The 25,192-nt window shown below is 48.6% G+C and overlaps 5 protein-coding genes across 5 annotated transcripts; 4 read left to right on the top strand and 1 right to left on the bottom strand.

Moving 5' to 3' along the window:
• Positions 1–2,097: 2,097 nt before the first annotated feature.
• TrAtP1_000864 (uncharacterized protein) lies at positions 2,098–5,493 on the top strand (the record flags this gene model as incomplete). Its single annotated transcript, XM_066110748.1, has 1 exon — positions 2,098–5,493. The coding sequence occupies one exon, from the start codon at positions 2,098–2,100 to the stop codon at positions 5,491–5,493; it is 3,396 nt and encodes a 1,131-aa protein (XP_065966821.1).
• A 1,813-nt stretch (positions 5,494–7,306) lies between these two features.
• On the bottom strand, positions 7,307–7,864 carry TrAtP1_000863 (uncharacterized protein; the record flags this gene model as incomplete). Its single annotated transcript, XM_014090844.2, has 2 exons — positions 7,307–7,552; positions 7,664–7,864. The coding sequence occupies 2 exons, from the start codon at positions 7,862–7,864 to the stop codon at positions 7,307–7,309; spliced, it is 447 nt and encodes a 148-aa protein (XP_013946319.2).
• A 6,955-nt stretch (positions 7,865–14,819) lies between these two features.
• Positions 14,820–16,863, top strand: TrAtP1_000862 (uncharacterized protein). Its single transcript, XM_014090615.2, has 2 exons — positions 14,820–15,587; positions 15,652–16,863. The coding sequence occupies exons 1-2, from the start codon at positions 15,383–15,385 to the stop codon at positions 16,284–16,286; spliced, it is 840 nt and encodes a 279-aa protein (XP_013946090.2). The 5' UTR covers positions 14,820–15,382; the 3' UTR covers positions 16,287–16,863.
• Positions 16,864–17,369: 506 nt separating this feature from the next.
• TrAtP1_000861 (uncharacterized protein) lies at positions 17,370–19,973 on the top strand (the record flags this gene model as incomplete). The annotated part of the gene is made up of 1 exon (XM_066110747.1): positions 17,370–19,973. One exon carries the CDS (start codon positions 17,370–17,372, stop codon positions 19,971–19,973), a length of 2,604 nt encoding a protein of 867 aa, XP_065966820.1.
• Positions 19,974–21,259: 1,286 nt separating this feature from the next.
• Positions 21,260–25,112, top strand: TrAtP1_000860 (uncharacterized protein). Its single transcript, XM_066110746.1, has 3 exons — positions 21,260–24,349; positions 24,413–24,624; positions 24,680–25,112. The coding sequence occupies exon 1, from the start codon at positions 21,312–21,314 to the stop codon at positions 23,640–23,642; it is 2,331 nt and encodes a 776-aa protein (XP_065966819.1). The 5' UTR covers positions 21,260–21,311; the 3' UTR covers positions 23,643–24,349; positions 24,413–24,624; positions 24,680–25,112.
• Positions 25,113–25,192: the final 80 nt, after the last annotated feature.

Raw genomic sequence — 25,192 nt, 5'->3', positions numbered from 1 at the left:
CATCGCAGGCCTGGGCATATCGGACGGCAAGCTAATGTTGCCAGGTTGATGATGCAGAAAATGGCTGCAGGACGCCCTGGTGGAGGCGGCCCGGACAGGCATGGAGCCGTGGAGATTTCACAGCGTTTCAAGTGGTTTGAAGCTGCCAGAAGCGGGATGCCTGTGGAAGTGCTGTGGAAGCTCCCGTGTCAGCGGTGGGGATGCGCTAATTAGCCCGACATGGCTCTAATGCTAGCGCGCATCCAGTGCAACGCAGCGCCGAAGCTGCACGCTGCAGTGCAGTGCTGTGCTGTAGGGAACATGAAGCTGTGCTGTGGAGGAGCGGCAGTGGCAGCATTAGCGTGCGCCGCCGCTGGAACTGGTCCCCAACAAAGCAATTTGCAGCACGCCAGTTATTGCCTAGCCGGCAACTAGCCCAAATCCGTCCCCATCACCATTCCATCGCTTCTCGCCCTTGCTTCGTCCCATGCATTGTCTCAGCGAGTGCCATGCCATTCATTAGGCGCGCTGAAAGGTGGCATCTTCCATCACCAGCCAGCACACAGCGCCGCATCGCCCTCGCACGTGTCATATCTGGCCGCTGATCGACCTATCCTCTGCGGGCTCTCAGTCGGCGCACAAGCCCTTTGATAGGCAGCTGTGATAATACAGAGATTCCATTTCCAGTAACACGCTCCATACCTCAGGTACGGGCTAGTCCCAGCAAGGTACCTCGGCCATCACAGCAAGGTACTTGTCCAGGGCTGTCCACTTGTAAGGCACAGAGAGCAGCGTCGCCAGGATCCCATTTGTCGAGCCCACGGACTTTTAAAAATATCTTTCTTAATTCATTGCCCCGTTGGCTATACGTGGCCCCCATGCCACATCCATCCATATCCATCTACGCAGTGCCAATAACTGTGCAAGTTTGTTTGGCGCATCAAAACTGCCTCGAGAGCAGAGGCCATCACGCCCAAAAGTACAACAAGTACCCCCCCGAGGGAGATGAGGGTACCTCTTCTAGTAGATCGTCTCTCCCTCTTAGCTCAGGAACGAGCAGCTCCCGTTAATTAACTTGAGCTTCTTCTTCCTCTTGCACCCCTCCTGACCAGAGTTTCCCTCTCCTTCAGCCCCCTTTTTTTTGATTCACCATAGAACAGCACTCAAGCAATCTGTGCTTGGGCTATTCTCGTCCAATCTCCCAATTTTGGCCTTCGTGCTCGCCGCCTCCGCCCTCTCTTCTTCTGCCGACTTCTCGCTGTACTCGACTATTTTCAGCCTTTTTACCTGACCCAGACTGCCGCCAGCCTGGGAGTCGAACAACCCCGGTACGCGGGCCTTACTTGATTCAGCCGGCTCATGGCCAAGGCCCATCGCGAGCCTTTTTCCAGGAGATCACCGCCAGAGCCCGACTTAATCCCTATCGACGACAAACACCACGCTCTGTGACTGCGCGCTCGCCAGTTTGACGAGCTAGCAGCCGCATAATCCGTCGACGACGTCAGAGCCTCGCCCAAGCTTTCTTCGTTCCATCTACTGCCTATACGTACCGCTGATAGCTGTCTCCTGCGAGCTGCCGTCTCTTTGCAGCGCTCTCCACCAGCACCGCACCGTCTGCGGGTAGAATATCCGCTCTTTCGCCCAGTCTCCTGGTCAGCGCAGCCAAAAGCTGGGTCTCCAGCGACGCGGCCAGCGCAGGCATCCAACGAACCCTACCGTGCATCCGCACATACCAGCCCACTTGCGCAGAAACCAAGATTCGCTTGGGTTGGCAGCAAGGCGGCACCGTCGGGAGTTTTCCTGCAGGCTGCGCGTCTTGATTGGGCCGTCGCGCGACAGCAAAAAAAATCATTCCCAACGAGGACCGCAACAACGGCTTATCAGCAACTGGACGCCTCACGGGTGGCGGCTTCGGTAACCAATCGAGCCGGCCCCTACGTGCGTGCATTCAACACACTTGCGTCGACTTGCCCCTCCCACCGTTCAGGGCCGCCGTCCACTGAAAGGCACCTGGGCCCTCCACTAGCGCGCCGCCTGCTACGCCGCAGCCGACTCTGAGTTCCCTGCGATCCTGTGGGCGGGCGGGTTCAACTGAACCCCAGCCATCACCTGCGGCCCATGACCACCAGCCATTCTGCTGTCGCCAGTGGCAGCCCAGACCGCGACTCGACGCCGGCCAACGAGAGCTCACCAGACGCTGACGTGGGTCTGAGTCCGAACCGCGACGTCGAGCAGCAGCCGAGCCATGATGCAGCCGAGCGGGACATAGACTTGCAAAAATTCACTGGCCAAACCGTGCAAACCGCTCAGTCGCCCGCCACCCCTTGCGCCGCTCCGGCTTCAGAAGCAGCTCCAGCTCCAGCTCCAGCTCCAGCTTCGGCTTCAGCTGCAGCTACTGCCACGCTTGCCGCCACGGTCGCATCCACCCCCTCACATCACACAGCGACTGCACATCTGTCAACACCGAGGACCAACGGCAGCGCGAGTATCGATAACGGCGACACTAACAGCAACAACTATATTGACAGCATCATCAGGGCCAATAACGGCAACGGTAGCATCTGCCACGACGCGATTCCCGTCGATGCTGCCGACCTTGCTCTGAGCCCTACCACCAGCACCACCTCCAGCAAATATCGCAGCCGAAGCAGCACTCTTCTGGAACCCGAGCCGTCGCATGAAGTCCTGGTTGCCGCATTTCGAAAGACGTCGCCTGGTCTTGCTGCTCGCCTAAAGGCTCTGGGCCTTGAAGCAGCAGCCAAGCGAGCAGCCATCGAGAAGCAGCACGTTGATTCCATCGGTCGACTTGACGAACAACAGCTCCGCCAGCTCGACGAGAAACACCAGGCAGGATCCGTCACCGCCGTCATCCCTCGGCGCGGCCGTCCCTGGAAAGGCATCGGCGCCCCTCCTCCGCATAGTAGATCGCTGAGCCAGTCGGACGACGTATCCATGTCTCCCATCGCTGATTCCTATCAGCTACCTGAAATGCCTGATATCCAAGAACCGGAATTCCTCGAAGACGCCCTCGCTAAATCTCTCGCCATGGATACGCAAAAGTATCGGTTGCCCGACCACCTGAATGGTAATGGAACCAAGGTCACTCTGGATACTCGACGCGAGCACCTTGAACGAATTACGCGTCCGCCCTCTCCCAAAGAATATCCGCCTTTGCCTTCCTCGCCTCCCGCCGCTTCCCCTTCACACTCACACTCACCTTCAATTTCTCTTTCCTATTCCCCCGCGTATTCTCCATCCCCTCCAACTCCTCCGCCAAAGGAATCGCCACTTGTAGAAACAGCGCCTCCCGAAATACTCACCTTCAATGATTTCACGCCAGACATGAACTCATATTTTACGCCGAGCCACAACCGACCTGGGTCAATCTACACTCTCTCACGAGTGTCATTTGCTAATCAGCTAGCCCAGCTAACAATGCTCGGCATTCCTGATGCAGATGCACTCTCTAGCAAGGTTTCAGCAATCCCAACGGCACCGGTGGCTTCCAAGGCTCTCATCAATGCTGCTGAACAGATTCGCAGCTGGATTTCCAAGGCCCAGGAAGTCGTTGCCGGACTGGATAGTGAAGATGACGTAGAGTGGGCTGCGGCTGGCGGCCGTGAAGGCTTGGAAGAAGTTGAAAACGCCATCAGCCGTTTCGAGCATCTCATCAACGCCTATGTTAACGCCATCGATGAACTGCAAAACCGGCCTGACATTGCTGACGCGTCGACCGACGACCTCAGACGAGCCGTTACCCAGATGGAGGCGATTGCAGATGAATGGGCTCGGATCAAGCGAACTCTGCAGAGCGTGCGAAACCAAGTGGAGATTGCCATGGAATGGGAAGAACTATGGAACAGCGTACTGGGTGACATACAGACCGAGATGGATGAACTTTCGCGGCTCGTCTTTGAGATGGAGGAGCGTCGGCACAAGAGCCTTGCCGTTGCCGCAAACGGCGACAATGTCGACATTGGTGACCTGGAGACTATTGTGGAAGACAATCCCCTCTCAGCCGCGCGGCTGCAGCCGCCGAATCGCCTCAGTCTTGCGTTGCCGCTTGCTCCCAACGCACCAGGCAATACGGCCATGTCTCAAGATGATTCTAGCCTGCTCGCGCTTTTTGCTAGAATGCAGCCTTTGAGAGCATCTCTAGATTTCCTCCCTATGCGATTGTCTGTTTTTGAACAAAGGGCGAAGCATGCATTTCCTACCGCATGTGAGGAGCTGGATATGCGACACGATGGCCTGGATGGGAGTTACAAGAAGCTTGAAAAGGATGCAGAGTCTCTTCGCAAGGAGCTTGGGGAAGACCGATGGGTCATTGTCTTCCGCGGTGCAGGACGACAGGCTCAGAAGATGCACGAGTCTGTGGAACGGTCTCTGATGAAGCTAAGGGAAGCTATTGATTCCGGCATGCATTTGACGAACCAACCTTCCATCGCCAAAAAGATTGAGAGCTACGAAGCCAAGAAGACACATTATGGTCCCGCTATTGGGCGAGTCTTGTCCATCATTGATAAGGGTGTTAAAGATCGTTTGACCGTCAATGGCGAGATTTTGCGTCTCCATGCAGAAATGGAAACGCGATGGGAGTCCTTGAAGCTTAATATGGGAGACATGGATGCCATTCTCGAGGATATCTACGCCGAGAGAAGGAGCCAGAAACTACGAGATTCAATCTCCAGCATGCTCTCCAACGACAGGTCCACCAACGGCAGCGGCATGGAAACTCCAGGAAGCTCTCCCCCTTCGTCTGTGATTATGCCAAACATGGGCCGCGACCCACGTACACCCGCACGGAAACAGGGTGTAAACCAGCTTCGATCTCCCAATGCAAGCTCTTCTAGCCTCATGTCCTCCTCCTCTAGCCGAAGGGACTCATCATTGCCCGCCCCTGTCTCGAGACTTGGCAAGAAGACTCCCTCTAGGCTCTCCTACTATCCCCCTTCAGCATCCGCCTCGACCCTACGACCTGCCTCGACCATGGGGCACCGACCAAGATGGAACTCTTCTGCCAATACTTTGGATGTCGAAGGTAGCCACACCCCGCACAGGACGCCTGCGCCTGTAAGATCGACGTCGGCTCTTACGCCGCTATCTACCTCCAAGTTGCCCACCCCTCGGAGCTCTCTTACACGGGCGGGCTCAGAATCCCCCATGTCAGAGTCATTCCCCAGATCTTGGTCTAGGACAGGCCACTCCCGACTTTCATTCCGTGAGCGTCTCACCTCTCCCGGGCCTTATTCGCAATCTTCTCTGTTCAAACAAACGCCATCTCGTCGTTCCAACGTGCAGCCCACCGTTTCAACCTTGAACTTGGATACTCAAAACGTCCGCCCCAGCAGCTCATTGGCTTCGTCTCGCCGGCAAAGCTTGCTGCCAATGCCAAGAAGGCCAGATTCAAGGGGTGGATCAAGCCCCCTGCCCATATTCAGCCGGTTCACTTCTCGCAAGTATAGCGACAACCCTCCCGAGCCGAAAGATCTCAAGCCCAGGTGGCGATTTTGAAGCAACAATATTTGACGGCAGATTCATAAGATTATGGTATCAGATTTTTAAAAAGGAATTGGAATCGGATTGTCTGTTATCTTGCGTGTTTATTTGCTTCTTCTGTAACACCACGTGTCGAACGCTTATTTTATATGAAGCTTCTCAATCTCAAAAACAAAACACCTCATTGCTTCACTTCGGCTCACATATATAGCACGCCACTTTTTTTTTTTTTTTTTTTTTACCTCTCTCAAGTAATTTCGACTGTCCTTTGTCTTTTCCATAGCGTGGCGTAAAGGATTCAAAGAGGAGCAAAGCGAAGCGAGCTGAGCTGGCGGTGTGTGGGGGGAGTTGATGTGGAAAAAGAAAGGACGCGACACAAAAGGTGGTTTGGGTTGGCATGTGTCGGCATCTTGTTTTCTTTCATCTTCCTCTCTCTTCCTTCTATTTTCCACATTATTGCTTTTAACTAATTCAATCCTTTTTTCCCCATTCTCACTGATCGGTCTCATTGCGCGTGCCTTATCCTCCTTCTTTGTCATATATATTTTCCTGTTTTGCTGTTAGAATAGCTGAGATTCCCGGAGCTAGCTTGTTAGATGCTACGGCTAGCTCTACAATTTTTTTTGCCCTTTCTTCTTTAATTTGACTAGAGACAATCCGAACACTTTATTCCTGATATTTGAATGTGTTTACCCTTGCAATGGGCTATTCTTCTATCTGCTCTTTGTTATTTGTGAATCGACTGGCGAGTTTACTCTTTATAGGTAGTCGTGTGAGATGTAACTGCTGATTGGCCTCATTTCGAGAAGTTGTCCTATTCTCTTACTCTCGGGCGTTCTACTTTGCCATTCTCCGACGCTGACTATTTCAAGGCACTTGCCGGCCCTTTTGGAAGGCTGGACGCTGGGAAAGCGTCTTGAGCCACTTGTTGACGTGCGGGGACTTGTCCAGTGAGATTCCTGTGTAGTCTACAAAGCTGATTTATCAGTTAAGTGGTTAAGAGAAAGGGAGAGATGAGATGACTATAAATCGCAATGCTCAAAGGGAGATTTGGTGAAACGGAAAGATGACACAGAAAAGAAGGAGAAGAAGGAGAAAAAGAAGGTCTTTACCGCGATCGAGAATCCAGTCAAAGAGGGCGCGGTCGGCATTGGTAACGGCGGTCGCTGACGAGGAAGCCCGAAGTCGACTTTGCGAGCTGAGATTCTATGACGGAGTAAAGACGGCGGGTCTCGTTGACGTAATGGCCGGTGCTGTATTGAATCTTTTCTGGCGCAGCATTTAGAGCATTAGACAAGTTATATATATATTTATTCTTCTTTAAGCAAAGGGCAAATAGATGGAAGTAAATAAACTCACTGATGAGATGGTTTGCTAGTCATTGCATAGGGTTGACGCCACTTATATGTATCTGCCAGTGAAGCTAGAAACCAGAGCCTCATTAGTTTATTAATTCTTTCTGAACACGAGAAGTCGGCCGTTGGGATCAATCTTGAGGAACCAAGGCTCTTTTTTGCTCGTTGATGCTGACGCGTGATTTCAGTTGGAATGCCCATATTGCTGAACTGTATTTCACAGGTCTAACACCAATTGTAAATGATATACAAAGTGTCGACTGATTCAAACTTTTATGAAAAACCCTGCATTTATATATGCGTGTTATATACAGCTTAGAAATCTCGATTGATAAGTGCTCCCCGTTGATCTTCAGAAGATTTCTATTTAGACTATTATTCCCGAGATGTAAGCTTAAACTTGGTGAATTTTTTTAAGCCTCAGAACTGAAACACATAGTGATCAACATATATTTCCCTACTCTTCAAACAAATCACTTTTCCTTTTGCTTCATCAGCCACAGCACATGCATCACATCGCCCTCTCGAACTCTCAGCGTAACCCTTCTCACCGGCTTCAGCATCTGATACTTTTTGCCCACCAGCAGCTCATACGTGAACCCGGCCTCGTCGTCAATTCTGCATCCGTCAAAGCCGGCAATCGGGATCCATATGCCGGCTGTTCTGGTGGGAAGGCTGGGCAGCCTCGTTCTGCATACGACCCAGTCAAAGCCGGGGTACTTTTGTATAATGGGATGTATAAGTAAGTACACACATACACACGTATATATACCGTACCAGACGTCGTCAATGAGTTAAAACACATGTGAATAAATAAAAAAACAACAAACCTTTGACTCCAGCGGCCATGCCATATACTCCACGCCGCCACCAATACATTGCTCAACATGAGACGAAAACATGGTGGCGTGCCAATCGGCGTTTGGACTCCCAATGAGCCAGGTAATCAGATTCTGCAACACTCTCTGCTCTACAGCGTCGAGATCTTCCACCACAATCTGCTCCCTGCTCTCTCCTTTTACCGTCGTCATGAGAGAGAGAAGCTTGCATAGGTAGAAGATATGGGGTTTGTTCCCTTGTCAAATATCTATGCGGGGTTTTAAAGCTGAAAGCCTGCTGATTACATATTAAAGCCTGTTGCTATCATGTGACGGGATGCTCCCTCAAGTTCAACTGAGCAATTAGTGCTTCATGATTCTACCATCGAACGAGGCCGATACAACCACGTAGTAAAGATGAATTACATGTATAAATACATATATATACGTGTGACTGTTTCATCATATCTACTCATATTGCCTCTCATCGCTGAGCCATGATCCGCATCCCATTTTCCCTCTTTATTTCTTCTAATGCGCCGCTCCAAAGAATAAGGATGTAAATGCCAAAACGCTCCGTCGCCCAAATAAAAAATCGCCACGTTAAATGCAATCATCTCTGCCTTCAACGTCGTAGCGTTAAGAGTAGAATGTTAGGAAGGATATCTTCGTTACTTTCTCGTATCTCATGCCACACGCAAGAAAACCGCAAAAAGCGTAAAAACTAACATCATATAGGTAAATCAATAGGCAGGCCCTTGCTCGCTTTCCTCTCAGAAATTTATCTTTGCTTGCAAAGATGAAATATCGAGTCACTTAGGCTGTGATCAGCGATCATAACGGCATGAGGCCGATGCCACCTCCGCTTTTCTTGACTATCTTGCCGTCTCGCCTGAATCCGCCGCCTCCTGAAGCAGGCCGCGAAGACGACGCGCCGCTACCACCTGCGGAGCCACCGCCTCGCCTGCTGGAACCACTACCCCGACGTTGGGAGCCTCCAGCTGCACCGCCTCTCTTGGGCCACTTTTTGCCAGAGAATTTCCTGCCTCCTCCCCGGCTATAGGAGGATTTGCCTCTGGATTGAGTTGGCTGGCTGTTCAAAGTTTGTAGCCTATCATGGAAGGCTTGGACATCTGCTGCCGGTTTCGAAGAAAAGTAATGGGAGGCTTCCCCCTCCTCCTCCTCATCTTCGTCGAGGTCGATATCAGAACTGATCAAGTCTACTATTTCTTGATCCAAGTTGGAGGTTGAGGCGCCAGTGCCAGCGTCTGCCGCAGCAATCTCTCTATACGATGCATGATGCATGTTCAGCAACGGGATTAGCTTTGGTCCAACCTCCTTGACTCTGTCGACATCAATCCCGGGAATGCGACTCATGCTGTCGATCGAAGTGGTCCAGTTGATAGCCATTTCTTGCAGATGAGTGTCTGTAAACATTGGCCGTCTGAGGCCCAGTTTATTCCGGATACGCTCTTCCAACTGACGTGCCTCATGAACAAAAGAGTCCACCACGTCTTGGTGGATCTCTGGCAGATCTTGCAGTCTATGTTTGCTCAGGATAGGCTCCGGTCGCGATGTCTTTTTGGAGGTAGGTTTTGAAGTCGGTTTTGCAGGCCGATGCTGTGGGAGCGGTTCGAAGGCTTCTTCATCCTCTTCATTCTCTTCGGCCTCCTCATCTGAGACAACGAATCCATCGTTCACATAGCCACGTGATGTCATAGGCAAGTTCGACTCGTCATCGCTATCGACGACTGCCGCTCTTTTTTTACGTCTATTGATTGGGGACGAGACGTATGTTGACTGCACATTGGCTGCTGGCTCTTTTTGCTTTTTGCTTGCCTTGGTTTTCTTTGTCTTCGTCTGATTTGAGCCGCCTTCATCCGAAACTTGGACTGTTAGCATCAACTTCCGTCTTCCCATTAAGAATTGATTGGCGGTAGGTCCGATTCGAAGATACTGAATAGCGACACCATGATTCCCAACGATATTGTCTTCATGAAAGCCTTTTTCAGCTGAGAGGCGGTCAATGACGCGCACTATCTCATGTTTCTTCATCCCCTTAGCTATGCCGTGATACTCGTCCGAATTCTGTTCTTGGTATTCTGGATATTTCCTACCAATCAGAATATCCGCGCACTGGTTCGCCGTGAGCCTTGACTGTTGCTGGACGACTCGAATAGCGGCAATGGCGTATTCTGAAAAGTCCTGCTGCTCGAAAACCAGTCCAGCCTGGCAATTGTCGCAAGTCTTGTGGCATTGTGACGGGTGGAAATCTTCCCCAAAATAGCGGAGGACCTCAGTTCGTCGGCAGTCGGCCTTGTTGTCACAAAATGCCGTTACGCGGTTCAGCATCACCATCTGTCTTTCCTTCTGGTCCTTGCTGCCCTCTCCATCTATGATCAGTCTTTTGAGGACTCTTATGTCCGCTTTTCCATAGAACAAGATACAGTCGGAGGGTTTCCCATCTCGGCCCGCACGGCCAGTTTCTTGATAATAGCCTTCTAAGCTCTTCGGAATGCCATGGTGCATAACAAATCTGACGTCTGGTTTATCGATTCCCATACCGAATGCAATGGTTGCTACTACAACTTTAATTTGGCCCTTCTGCCATGCTTGTTGCACCTCAACCTTTTCCGCAGGCGTTATTTGAGCATGGTAATGACGGGCTGCAATACCATTGTTTGAAAGCTTCTCGGCGACGTCCTCAGCTTGTTTTCGTGAGATTGTGTACACAATTCCAGTGACATTCCGGTATTTGGAATTGATAAGAGAGGCAATTTGCTGGGTCACCACTGGATTTGAACCTTTCGGCCTGACTTCATAATACAAATTTGGACGGTTGAAGCTTTGCGAAAACACTTGGCAGTTGATCATGCCAAGATTATGCTTAATGTCAACAATAACATTTTGGGTTGCTGTAGCTGTCAAGGCCATGACGGGAACGTTGGGAAACTTGGACCGAAGTTGGCCTAAATTCTTGTAATCAGGTCTGAAGTCATGCCCCCACTGGCTGACACAGTGAGCTTCGTCAATGACGAAACGGGCGAATTTTTGCTTTTGATATAAATTCACCATGGCGTTGAGAAACTGGACGCTGTTGCTGGCCATTTCTGGTGTGATGTAGAGGAGCTCAATGAAATGCTCCGGATTCCGCTCATTGAAGGCAGACATGACCTGTCGTTTGTATTCGGCAGAGCATTCGCTGTTGAAAGCAACGGCCTGTATCCCCAAGGCTTTCATATGATCAACCTGATCTTGCATCAAACTCAATAAAGGGGATATGACAATGGTCACTCCTCTTGTTCTCCCTGACTTGACAACGGCTGGAAGCTGGTAACAGAGAGATTTTCCACCGCCTGTTGGCATCAGAACGAAGGCATCTTCGCCAGCGAGCGTAGCATTGATGGCTTCTAACTGATTATGTCGGAATCCTTTCATCCTAAATCGATCTTTCAAAATCTTTTGGACGTCTGCGGACCAAGAATGCCTCATAAGTTCTGGTGGTATCCTTGTTTGAGACGGCTCTGGAGGAGATTGCCTTTTTGAGGTCAGCTGCCTCTGTTTTGGCACAGGCAAGGCATTTCCCGAGGTTTCTGAAAAGACTCGAGAATCCTGAGGCGGCCCGTCGGCAGACTGACGTATCTCGTAATCTTGAGCAAATGCAAGCATATCAGCATCGTCGCTGAAATCGCTAAATTCATTTCCTGAGCGCTGAGTGCGATTTCTCATAGGAGTTTTGCCCTTGTCGAGCTGAGCGGTCTTCTTGGTAGATTTCGGAGGCAGCTGCATCTCGATCTCGTCGAAATCAGAGAAGAAATCGTCTTCTACATCCATGAGGTGATCTATGTTGGAATGCGGTGCGGCTCTTGAAACAGACCTAGAGGCACGATCGGGAAGAGAAAAGTTGTGCAGTGGCTCACTCCCTAGTTGTGATCGAATCGGCTCGGGTAGCTGCGTTTGGTGAATAACTTGAGTCCCTCCCATGGATAGTGGAACATCTTTTGAGCTCCGCGACATATTGACCATGCCCCTATGCCCAGCTTGCGTACCAAGTACAACGATATGCTCGTCTCTCTCATTCCGAATAGGGTCTTTTTGTTTTTCCATGAACCTGGACTCGTCAAGGCCTGCCTCGGCCAGCATTTGGGAAAGCTCTCGTTCTGTTGACTCGACACGCTCAGTAAGTTCATCAAGTCGGGCTTCGTCTTCATCTGTATCTACGCCCTTTGAATAAGACTGGGCTACCTGCAGAGCAACTGCTTCTCGCTGTTCGTTCAAGGCTCTATAGCTATTCACCGCTTTATTGAGGCATTGCATCGCTTTTTGCTGTTGGATGAGTCGTTCTTTTTCTGCTTTGATTTCATTTCTCTTGTCTTTCGGCAGCCGATCGTTTATAGCTTGTAAAAAGTCTCGATCATTTTGCTGAACTTGATCGTCTAGGAATTCACTTTGTTGGACTAGAAGCTGTGGATTTGCTAAAATGCGAGACAAGATTTTCTGTGTTTGGCTAGATGACGGAAATTTATGCTGTGGTGGGTGTGTTTCGTCAGAATTATTGATGGTACCAGTGCTCTGGCTTTCAGATATGCTTTGGTGGGGTAAAACATGTGGATTTTCAGTCTGCACTGGCCGAGGAGGTAGAGATGAGCGTGGTTGTTTTGGCCTGGGAGATACAGCTAAATCTTCAACGTCCATGAGGAAAGCGTCCTCCTCTTGTACATCTGCAAAAGGCTTCGCTGACTTTTTCTTGGAAGTATTATACGGCGGCGGCGTAACGAATTCCTCATCGGAATCAGGGATGAAGTATTCATTAGCTTGTCGTGGCTCAGGCTGAGCAGCATCGTCGAGGCTTGGAGAGTCTAGAGACGAAGGCCGCTCATTCGTAACCTTTAACTTCTTTCGTCGTTCGGAACTGCTGATAGCGTAGTCTTTTTCTGGAGTCCGCCTGATAGGAGATGGCGCCGTTTGGGTAGTGGCTCTACCTAAAGGGGAGGAGGGCCCATCCAAAGACATCTTGGAAGATTCATTTTTCGCAGCCTTGGATAGTTTAGCAATATGATATCTTTCAATCGTTCTCTTAGGGGGTCATGAAACTAGGGAAGCTTACTTTTTTCGCGGATCGACGACCAGGAGTCGGGACTGGAGGGTCAGCTCCCAGGATCTGATATACATCTGGAAATTGGCTTTCAGCAGAAGCGTCGCCGGTATCAGCACTCTTCCTCTTTTTAGCTTGAGGCAGCGGCGCTTCCCAAGATGCATCTTTTTCCGTCCAGACCTTCACATCATCGCCGAACTGTAGCGATTCCTCGTCAGATGCACCGGTTGTTCTTGTTAGATCCATGTACTCCAAGTCATCATCATCGAAGTCGGCGAAATCGGTACTAAATTCCGGCGACGAGGCACGGCGAAGTGAACCTGATTTCGTTTCTGATATGCCATCTTGTTTTAGAACTGTGCTTTTTGTTGCTGCTGCCAAATAATTAATTCAGGAACACTTATATAATCATCTGGTTTACGCACCACTAGACTTCAGAGGCTCATTCAAGCGGGGTTTGGTCTCAGAATCAGTGGTTGACGGTGTTGCGAGCTGGCCATTTTGGGACAGAAGCGGTCTTTTGTTCGATTTCGTAGACAAGTTCAAGCGGCCCATACTGTCGTCCTCTAACACCACCACTTCTTTATCCTGTAAAGCTTCTTCTCTCTTCGGCAGGCCATTTGAGCTCCCAGACGCCTGTACCTGGGATACTCGTTTGTCTGCGCTAGTTGATGCAGTGGTTGCTTGACTGAAATTTGCCGCAGGCGTATCGGCAGATTGCGACTGCGAAAAACGGAACGACGAGGTATCGCTTGTTGTGGGAAATTCGCGGGCGGTGGGTTTTGATAACGCAACGTTCTTCAACAACCAGGAGAGGTGGCCGGCGAGGTTATTTCGAGTCATGAAGCCGGCTACTGAGTGCCAGGCTGGTCTGCGTCTGGGATTTCGGCGAACATTGAGTCCAGACCCTTGCACGCCGTATCGTAGCTGGTATTTGTCAATCGTATGCGGCGGGAACAATAATATGAAAGTGGTGCTGCCCGAGCATCGCGTATCGCGTCGGTTAGTCAGCAGATGCGACAACACGTGATTTCCATTAAACGCGTTGCGGTGCACGGACGCTGCTTCTCCATCGGCAAAAAAGCGGCTAAACGCCGCCTACTGGCGACTTGCACAAAATGAGGCCTAGATGAAATGATGAAATGATAATTGCTCAAGTGATTAGATGAATGTTTCAGATAGTAAATACATGAATAAAATACTACTAGTACTATACCAGATTGTGTTATTCTTTCTTTCTTTCTTTCTTTCTTTCGTTTCTTTTTTTCAGGCCACCGAAGTTTTTCAATGGAGATACTGGTTGTTTGGAAATGGAATAATGCAAGTTCGCTATGCCTGTACTCCTTGTCTTGACAAAGCGCCGCTATTGTAACTTCTATGCTGGCAAAAATACCTACCACTACTTGGGTAATTAGCTTATATGAAGTAACAATGCTAGGTAGGACAAGTATTTTGGAGGATCTAATCCCAAGTAGACATTCGTCTGCCATGCCTGTCCTACCTACAGCTTACAGGTACCCCTGGATAGAGTGTCTAAGACATACTCCTGGCAGAGTTACATCCACAGTTATTGATCAAGATCTACTCCATATATTCTCCAGATTATCCAACTCCACGTTCTTCTCATGCACTACCCAGCCGATATCTCCTATAACTCTATTTTTTACCGTATTTCAACCTCATCTCGACAAACAACTCCCTCCAAAACAGCAGCATTGGCAGCGCGGATGTCGGCGGCATCGGTGGAGGTGCAACCAGATCTTCTTCCGGCCCGCGCGGCTGGCTTGTCGGCAGCCGGCCGGGGCCCACTCCGGATGCGGAGGGTCAGCCCCTGGCTATTGGCTGGAAGAAACAGGCTTTCGCCGCCACGCTGCTTTAAATCGGGCAATTGTGCATTTTTTTTCCTTCTGCTCTCGATGACGCCGCCCCTATCTTACCTTGCTGGAACACACGTACGTAATATTATCTAAGAGCCAACGCCCATAATACCTAGTCGGTGAGCTGAGCTGGATGCGGCTGCGTCTGTCGGACTTCGGCCAGCAGAATAAGCAGCCATCGTGAGTAGTAGCGGAAGAGATAGAGAACAAAAAGCTGCTTTCTAGGATAGGGTCGACTGGCTGAATTGTGCTGAGATGTATGATATGAGCGCAATAGATGCGCTTGACTCTCTTTCCCTGCCCTCTCGCGTCGGAACTAGCAATGGCAATCTCCAAGCTGTGGTGCGGACGTTCTGTGTGCGACTTGAGTCGAAGCGTCCCTTATCGTGGACCTTGTTCGCCAAGACATCCTTGCCGCACTGCGGAGATATCAACGAGCCACAACTTGATCTGAGAGGCAGCTTTCGTTAAAAGCAGCGATGCCGTTATGTATGCGCTTCTCGCCAAGCTGCTTGACCGGAAAAGTCCGTTATTAGCTCTCTCCTTGAAGCAGTGCTCATGGATCCTGAGTTCGGACGTGGGGCCGGCGGTTATCCAATTTTCGTACCGTGCCTCAGACGGAAGTCGGTCCCGACGTTTGTATTAAGTAAATCTTTGCCCCCAGATTTTGCCTCTCGCTGAATCGTTGTTTTTGATCCAATCCAATTTGCTTTCAACCCTAACCATTGAAAACTTATCAGCCCATCTTTCACAGATCCAATGGCTGGAACAGAGGTCAAGATCGTCACCAGCCCTCTAGACACTAGTCGAGAAGGGTCGATCTATACTGGACAACAGACTCCACAGACGTCCGAAAAGTCTGAGACTGGGAATGGATATATCGACCACTTCACGCAAGACGTCCGCACGTCACTATTTGTTGAGATTCAGCTTTTATTAATTACCATTTGCACAGGCATTCAAGGTAGACTACCCCTTTTCCATGCATAGCGTTTCTGCTTTCAAAGGCTAACCCAAGGCTACTCAAGATGCAACAACATTCCCAGACTACCACTGTTTTGCCTCGAACCAAACAGGCAACACTATTTTCCTATGTCTGGCCCTGGTTATACCCAAATTCAACGGCGACATGTTCTACAATGCCAACATTGGCACGGGACTCGGTGTCTTTCTTTTCGCAGGGTGGTTAACAGGCCAGCTGAGCCATGTCGTCGGTCCTCGGAAGCGATGGTGGCTGATTCTATGCAATCTGGTCCAAACTTGTCTCGTCTTTGGTGCTGCCGCAGTCCAATACCGGTACGGAGTTCGTGACCACGGCCCGATAGCTGTTGGTGTTGTGGCCTTGCTGGCGTTTGCCGCCGGTAGCCAGGTGGTGCAATCTCGAAGCCTGGCGGCAACTGAAATCAGTACTGCCATGGCAACTGCAGCGTGGGTAGATCTTATGATTGACCGAAAGCTCTTTGTCGTGGATAACCATCCTCGAACGAGACGCGTCTTGTTTCTTATCGCACTTGTTGTCGGAGGTTTACTCGGTGCCCTTATTTACCGAACCTCTGGGTCAGCAACTGCTCTTGCAGTTTCTGGCGGCGGCAAAGGCCTGGCCACTTTGTTATACGCCTTTGCGGGGGCTGAAAAGAAAAAAGTTAACACTTCCATGGTTTAAGAGAAAATTGTACCGTTTATTTCGGCGTTTTGGGATTTAAAAAAAATCACGGCTAGAATGGTTTGTGCTTCTTGTTTTTTATTTTGTTCTAAAAAATGGAGGGATTGGGGGATAATGAATAGGAGATTCTGTGCTGGCAATTAGCGTGCATATATTAGACAGCGGTTATTTTATAGCAATTAGATAGCTGGGGCATATCAGTCGCCATGGCCTAGAAAAAGAAGATGAGCTTTTGATGATCTATTGCCCAGACTTCACATTCTATTTGGCTGCTTCTACCGTGAAATAAGGTTAAATAAAGTGTTGTGAGCAATATTAGCCATTACCAATGTGTTGTAGTCGGCTTCCATTTTAAGTGAGTAATTATAGTGAACCGGCCGCACAAGATCATGTTCATTGTAATATCCGCTACCTATCCAGGAAACTCTTGCTCTAGGTTTAACAACTGTCCATGTATTTCTCTCATACTTATAAATTGGAGCCCCGCCGTTCCGCTGCTTGAGGCCCATAGATTTCCAAAGCTAAGCCGCTTATATTCATTACCTTTTAGTCCTATGATATGATGAGATGAGCCGTTCATAGGTAGCATATTTGAAGTTCAAAATTAGGTAGGCAGTTAGTCGCTGGGTGGGTAGCCATCAGTGAGCCCCAGTTTACCCCTCTTTTCAAGGCGCTCAGTGATCTTGTGATATAAACGGTGTCGTAATGCGAGGCGGAATTAAGATGTCTACTAAAGTTTGTGGCCAGCATAAATTCAAGCGTGGTCGCAATCATGTCTTTAAACAGCCGGCTTTACTCTAAACTGACGAGCACTAGACGCTGATATGCGGTTTGCAGCGTGCATTTCTTTGGTGAATACACTTGGCAAGGCTTTTTCTTATAACAGGCATATGACCTATCATCTTTGGCCTGTGATAGTAAGGCTTTATTGAGGGCGACCTACGTGATGTGGCTGTGCGCTTCTGCCTAACTGCGACCTTTGAACAGCCGTATTGTATTAAAGTCTACTATGAAGCGCAGCATACCAATTGTAGCAAGCATGTGTTCCATCTCAATCAGAACACCTATTCGACATTTGTGGTCATGTCTGCCGAGGATCCAAACATCGTTGATAGTCCCGAATGGCTCTACCGACAGCTCCCACTAAGCGAGTTGGAAATTCGCCTGTTGAGAATAGAACCGAGAGGAGGGCCATCAGCGGAAATTCGAGCTTCGCTCGTCAAGTATAACCTGCAAGGAAGACCGAATGATGTCACCTCTTTTCAAGCTTTGTCTTATACGTGGGGGCATAATTCATTTGCTCACAATATCATTATCAATGGAGTAAAGCTGCCTGTCGCTGATAACCTATACTCATTCCTGCAGCATCGACAGGAAACAAATCAATGTATCGACCTTTGGATAGATGCAATATGCATTAATCAAAACGACTTACTGGAAAAGAACCACCAAATTCCAATGATGAACATGATCTATGGGAGGGCCAGTGAACTTATTATCTGGCTTGGACCCCCGTCTTTCGACAGTGAACTGGCAATTCAGTCGATTCTCGAGATGGGAAGTGGTTCTCCTTATGACAAGCTCTTTACTGTTGAGAATGACGTCTGGCAAGCTATCCAAAGCTTGTTTGAACGCCCTTGGTGGAAACGTATATGGATTGTACAAGAGCTCACAATGGGAGCAATGGGTATAAAGTTGGGAAATGCGGCAATTCACTGCGGCCAAGCTCACGTTTCATGGACAAATGTGGTGATAGCAGCCGCCCGCATGAAAGCTCACCAAGATGATCGGAGACAAACTTTCCCCGCCATTACAGACATCTTGGAGCTTGACAGTTTGCGCGATACTGCGGGTCACTTCCTTTTCAAGCCAAGTTCTCAAGCCTGGTTTGACTTGGTTTGTCGATATCGATCCTTTCAAGCCTCAAATAAGCGAGACAAGATATACGCAATCTGGAACATGTTTAGTGTACTGCCATCAAACCGACTTGAAACCAGGTACGACGAATCTGTTGCAAAAGTATACACCGACTTCGCTGCAATGTTGTTGCTAGGTGAATCTAAGTTGGAGATCCTTCGCCAATGTGGCAATGGTGACCATGATCTGCCATCTTGGGTTCCGGACTGGTCTGCTCCACTTGGCTCGCAGCCTTTACCTCTTCGAAACATACAGCGTTATTTCGATGTTCCGTGGTGGGCAGAGCCGGAGTATACAGAGCCTAAGAAGCCTTATAGAGCCGACGGAAGTGGCGAACGGTCGCCGGTTACATTTCACTACAACGCTCCACCAAGGACTTCGGAAGATGAGGTATTACGACAACGCCGAATTAAACGACTAGAAATGGCGGCCCTGGGCTCTGCAGTCATAAATGATCTGGAAGATGTTCCGGCAAATTTTGCATTCCATCAAATGTCACCTGACAAGAAAGATCAACTTCGAGAGTTGCTCCAACGCGAGGATTTCATTCTCGCCGTTGCGCACGAGAATCCCCACCTACCTGAAGAGCCTGACGCATTGCAGCAAGCGGAGCTCATCACGGAGCGTGAAATGAAAAAGTGGTTGCTGCAAGAGTTGAAACACTCGAGTTCAGAGCCACTGTACGCAACTGCTACTTCGGTAGATGCCTCCTTCAAGATAGACAAGAACGAGAAAACTTTAAAAATTAAAGGAATCTTGTGGGATGAATTGGAAATATGCCATGAGAGCTTCGCAGAGGATGTTGATAAAGATTGGACGGATGCGACTCGTTTCATGGTCGCCGTTGGTTGCTGCAAGCATCTTGCCATGTCCAATAAAGAGGCATCTATCAGATATCCAACTATAAATCAGCTACTGGAAGCCTTCTGGTCAACTTTGTTCGTGGGACAGGCGACAGGAAAGCTGGAACCCCGCTACGAAGATTGGCTTCCGGAAATTTCGAAGTCTTGGTCGCCAGGGCAGCCTCCCATGGCAGCAAAAACAGCGGGTTTGGTTGAGCTTGCAGAGATTTGCGAAGCTTTAGATCAGTCTTTGTCTACTCTTGACACAGGGACCGAAGATTGCGGCTCTAAGTTTGTCAGTAAACTAGATCCTCAGCTGAAAGAGCGAGCCTTCCCACAGCATGATGATGCCTATGTTGCCCTTTTATGCCAGCTAGCTTCAACATGGCAAGAACAGCCTTACGATCTTTACCATAGGCCATTCCATTTGGTGAATATGGTACCTGATCCGTATTGGGAATGCAGACGACACAGCGATGAGCTTGCTAAACGACAAGCAAAAGAAAGACGGGTAAATCACATCACATCCGACGTCAATGTCGATAGCCCCGAAGACGCAGATCACTCCGCGAGGAAGCTTGTACATCAAGCTATGGATGCTACAGATGAAGCTCTGCGACAGCAACCAAGCCTAGTGCCACAGGACACGTTGAAAGCAGGTATCGGGAGGTTTGCTTTAGGGCGAAGGTTCTTTATCACTAAAAAGGGCTACTTTGGGTTAGGTCCCCAGAAACTCGAGCCCGGGGATAGAGTTGCGGTGCTTTTTGGCTCTGGCGTTCCTTTTGTGCTTCGAAAGTGTCCGGCTATAGCAGGGAGGCGGGCTTGGAGAATTATAGGAGAGTGTTACGTACATGGGATAATGCAGGGTGAAGTAATCCGAAAGTGGGAACTGGGTACTTCGGAGGCGCAAATGCTTCTCTTGGTTTGAACTCTGGCTCTACAGGTTCGAGGAATAGCATATCGCATTATTTTACTTTGTATGCCTTGGGTAACTCGCTTAGTACATCTAGGTTAGAAGTGTAATTGACTTATGTGCTATTGGTGCCTTGGGCATCATGACTTAGCGATCGTCCGGCTTGGTTTCCGAAGAAGCCAACCTCTCATGCAACATGCATCGGACCTATATTTGCGGTTAGATGGGGTACTTCAAGCCATGTCTCGAAGACTGCCTAGCACTCATGTAAGGAGAGGATACGTTGATGGAGGAAGAGTAGTATATGAATGTTTCCATGTATAAACATATTACCTTTAGCCAGCAGTCAATTATTCACTTTGCTTTTATTTAATTCGGACTAGTAATCTGGCTATTAGCGAAGGATACCGTAATTGATAGGAAAGATGAAAGAAAAAAGCCACAAGTGATTGGAGGTAGTTATAAGAGACAATCCCTTTGTAAATTGGTCTGCTCTATCTAGATCCAGAAACCAAAGCATTCTCTTAGATCTGATAGATGGACCAGTATATCCCATTGCAGACGACTATAAGAAATTGATACATTGCTTAAAGGCATTCTAAAAAGTGAATCGCACCCCTGATGTGGTTGTTAGATCATAGCAGCTCCTCTTCATTACGTTTATTGGTGAACTTTACCTCATCTTGGGATGAAATGTATACAGTCAACGTTATGGGACAGTATTTGTCTACAATAAAACAAATACAACTCTGTGGATAAAAGATATTTTGGGGTCCCGTCAAGATCTTTCTCCGAGCTTGAGTAGTTGTTTATTTGCCGCTGGGCCAGGCCTCTACAATACACGTACATACTCCATCAACGGGTTGTTACGATCCATTAAAACGGCTGTTAATGTGTTGCACCATAGCCTTGCAACATTTTAAACTCTCTATAAATAGCACATGGAGAATGGCCGGCTTAATGTAGACTTTGCAATTGTTTGGATCAATTCTCCTGCGATCTTGGATTATGGCATAATGAACGCGCTATAGATAAGGGTGGGGATTCAAGTATCGGAACTTACATGTGCCTGGTAAGGTAGAGAATTTATAAAAGATCGATATGCATTTAGTTCTCTAATAATTAAATGTAGATGCCATGAAACAAAGAAAAACCCGTGAGCAAAAGCAAGGCGGTCAAGGTTGTGGCGGTGTTGTATGGATCCATGCATCTGTCTGCGATTGGTTAGGCTGCTCATCAGGTTGAAATGGAGGCAGACCGCTGAAGCCTTGCGCCTTTCGTTTCTTCTCTCACATGTCGCAATTATGAACGACAGCGCTATTTTGCTTAACATGTATCGTCTATAAACGAATTATGGATGAATACCGATATAAGCCTCTCGATCATGATCGACCTACAATTCGGCTGCTACGAATTCATCAAGGAAGCGGAGACGAATTGACGTGCAATTTATTCGAGGCGCTTCTTCATCACGATCTCATTCAATACGAAGCGCTGTCTTACACTTGGGGCGCATCAGCTACGCCAAAAAATGTCACCGTGGATGAGCAAAAGCTGGCAATCACAGCAAACCTACACCTAGTTCTCATAAGCCTCCGCCGTCCAGACACTGATCGAATCCTCTGGATAGATGCAATTTGCATTGACCAAAGCAACAAGAGGGAGCGAAGCCACCAAGTCGCGCAGATGAGTGATATATACAAGCAGGCTGACTGCGTTCTTTTCTTCCTGGGACACACGACTTACAGTACCGATGTATTTATGGACTATATGAGTCTTTTCCAGCAGGAGCGCAGTAATTATGCATACCAATCTTGGGCTCGAGACGATGAGCGCTGGAAGATAATTCAGGAAGCCGTTCAGAGAGAAACGGATAAGCCTGATATCAAGATACTTTCACTAGGATTAAAATGCCTTCTAAACAGCCCCTGGTTCCTTAGAGTCTGGATTCTACAGGAAGTGGCAAACGCAAAGAAGGCCATTGTGTGCAGCGGGACAAAAGAGATAGCAGCAAGCGTCTTTAGCATTGCTCCAATTATCTTCAATATCAGCCCAAGCGTACATTGCCAATCGGTCATTGATATCATGCCTGGACCTTGGCGGAAAACTTCATGGTGGAGTAAGGGTCCTTGTCTCTATACTTTGTTGTCGAAGTTTGGCGGAGCTCAGGCAACCGAATCCCAAGATCTTATATATGCGCTGAGGGGAATTGCTACCGACAAAGAGTCTCTCATACTGACACCAGACTACAATAAATCTGAGGAGTGTCTCGTTCGCGATATTGTGCGATTTCTATTCGACTTTGAATACGATGCGAAGATGGCTTGGAGCATGCTGGGAACAGTCAGAGATGTCATAAGAAACTTGGAGCGAATCAAAGACCGCATCTTCATCGAGCGAATCAAAGCTGATGAAGCGAGCCGTTTGGGCGGCCTCCTCCAGGCGCCTGGTTTCACATTTTCCCCGACCGCTGTTGAAGCTGCGATTCAGTACGATCAAACTGGACAGATGATGAAGATGCTCATGAAGCATGATAGGGGATACACCATAAGTAAAGAGACTCTCTTGATAGCGGCGGAGAAAGGCTCGGTTCCAGTATTTCAAGTCTTGGAACTACATCTGGGCAACGAAGTCGCGGCTGCCTCGAAAGAGATGCTCCTGGCTGCGGCAAATAACCACCGCCACGGCGACGACATGGTCAGCTGCATATTGGAACGCGATCAACAGTTGGATGACTACAGCCTAGTCGCGGAGGCTGCAGCCAGCAATTCAAAACAGGGTGCGAGGATAGTACAACAACTACTTGGTCGAGGAAGTCGGATAACGATGACACCACAGCTTCACATGAATGCATTTAAGAGCGGATGTTATAAAGAGCTATTGCCTCTCTTCATTAAATGCCCTTCAGTCGGACTCGAAATGAGAGACAAAGTTGCCGATGTGAATGCCAATTTCTCGGCAGACGATCCTGCCGAGAATGCTAGAACGGTCTTTAAGAGCATTGCCAGGTTCTTGGTCAGTTATGCAGCCTATGATGACATCATATTTGACATCTTCAGGCAGTCTTGCCGGCAGATTGCAGGACACGGGTATAATGTTTTGGAAGAACTAGCTTTGTGTGCAACTGAGGTCTTTAAAGAGGGAGGGCGTTCGTTATCAACGCGGCGTGAAGAATTTGAAAGGAGATTTGGAACTTTAAACTGGGTCGCGGAAGAGAGCGGCTTCAATCTTTGCGTAACGATAGGCGTCGTGAAAGCAAGTGTTGAGGGCAGCTTCACAAGAGGAATGTCACGCTTGTTGATGAGGAAGCGAAACTCGATTGACATCAATCCGGATGCCGCAGCGGAAATCATTCGCACCTACCACCTTGGAGAGCGCAATGATATGCTTATGGCAGAGTTTATCTTGGTATACCGCAGCGGGCAGTTTCGGCACACTGAGGCGATAAGGGAAGCGTTCAAAAACCGACACTGTGGTTCAAAACTCTGGTATTCCGGCCACTGGCTTAACACTGCCTTTACATACAATTGCTTCGAAACTCTTCATTGGCTGTTGTCTGGCGGCACTGACGCTGCCGAAAAGGACAGCACCTGGAACACCTTACTGGCGCGTACTGGAGATTGTCGAGTCGTGGCTTTACTTCTCTCTCATGGCGCCGATCCCAATTTGCGGCGTGAGTCTTGAGGTTGGGGCTCTCGCCTTTGCTCTCCCATTTTATTGGCGGTAGAAAGAAGAAATCAACATATACTGGAGCTCTTCCTTGTCTGTGGCGCAAACCCCAACATAGTTGATGGCTTCGACGGCAACACTCCGCTTACTATAGCGGCGCATGCTGACGATGTCGCATTAGTCAAGCTGCTTCTCCAGTATGGAGCATACACAGCAGCTCGAAACAAGAAATGAGAAAGTGCAGAAGATCTTTCTAAATCTAATGCCATCATTAGTCTGCTACAGGGCCATTCATCACACTCTCCCTTGAGAATGCAGGGTGTTAGTCCAAGTGTTCAACGGATGATGAAAGATCATGGGCTAGTTCCAAAAGTACATTCGTCTGTTATAGCATAGGTACTCAAAAGCTTAACCACAATGTACATGGCTTTTGTGAGAAAAGAAAGCTTGAAGCATGACGGCGAGTTGGATATACGTTGTCTGTAAAACTGTAGCTCCCCAAGTCTGTGTATGCTCTACCTCGGCGTGCCTATACAAGATCAAACATGAAAGGAGTCAGTTGAAGATTGACATGTCAAACAGGGGCTCAGTTCCACCTTTCGCGCTTGATCGAAGCTCATGGGCACCAAGAATGAAAGAGCGGCAAAGACCGTCTTCTAGCATACATGCATGCAGCCATAGGTAACGTAAAATTCAAGATTCTGTCAAGAGTTCTGATTTTGGTAAAATTCTTTATTTACCCTTGCTGAGTGATTAGGCTATCAACCTCTAATTCAAGGCTACAGTAATGTCAATTGATTGATTAGTACTCGCATTGCAAAACGAATACTATTGTTCCTTCGAATCATGGGACATCATTGTAAAGGGAAATTTGATTGTTATTGGATCTAAAAATAAGAGTTGGTGTGATCGAAAGAGGCAAAGACGTGTGGCCGACCGACCGACATGCCGACGTGCCGACTTGGCGATGCCACTACCTGGGTTAGCTGCTGGACTGGTATCCAATTATGCTTCTTAACATGCTTGGGTGTTCTATTAACGGATCCAGGAAGGCCATAATGCAACTACCGCACTTGCTCCATTGCCTAGTTAGGCATTGAGGTGTACTATGTATCTGCGTATTCTGCAGAGTATGATCGTAAGTGTTGCCTAGTGAGTCCTGCAGGTAGATGGTTCACAAAGGAACCCTGTTGAAGGATCTCTCACAAAAGTACATGCACAGTATGGCAAAGCCGCCGATGCGCGAAACAAGGCAAACAACGCTATTTATAGCAGTTCGAGAAAGAAAAGAGCTAGGATCTACTATTTTGAGACCTCCAGATATACCACACTTAGGTACTTCCATACAGCCATTGGTGCTATCGGCGTCACTTGCCCAATAGTCCGGCTATCGCTTGGGAAGATTGGAAGCCATCCACACCATCAAAACACGGAGTTGACAGCTACGGAAGCCAAGATCGAGATTCACAGGATTATCTAATCGACATTTTTCTTTTTTTCTTAAAGGAGGAAAGACAGAAATAGAAGGCCAATGGATATCCAATCACGAACTGGCCTATCAGGAT

This window comes from Trichoderma atroviride, chromosome 1 (genome assembly GCF_020647795.1).
Source record: "Trichoderma atroviride chromosome 1, complete sequence".
Taxonomy (NCBI): Eukaryota; Fungi; Ascomycota; class Sordariomycetes; order Hypocreales; family Hypocreaceae; genus Trichoderma; species Trichoderma atroviride.
This window is presented reverse-complemented; position numbering and strand designations above follow the sequence as displayed.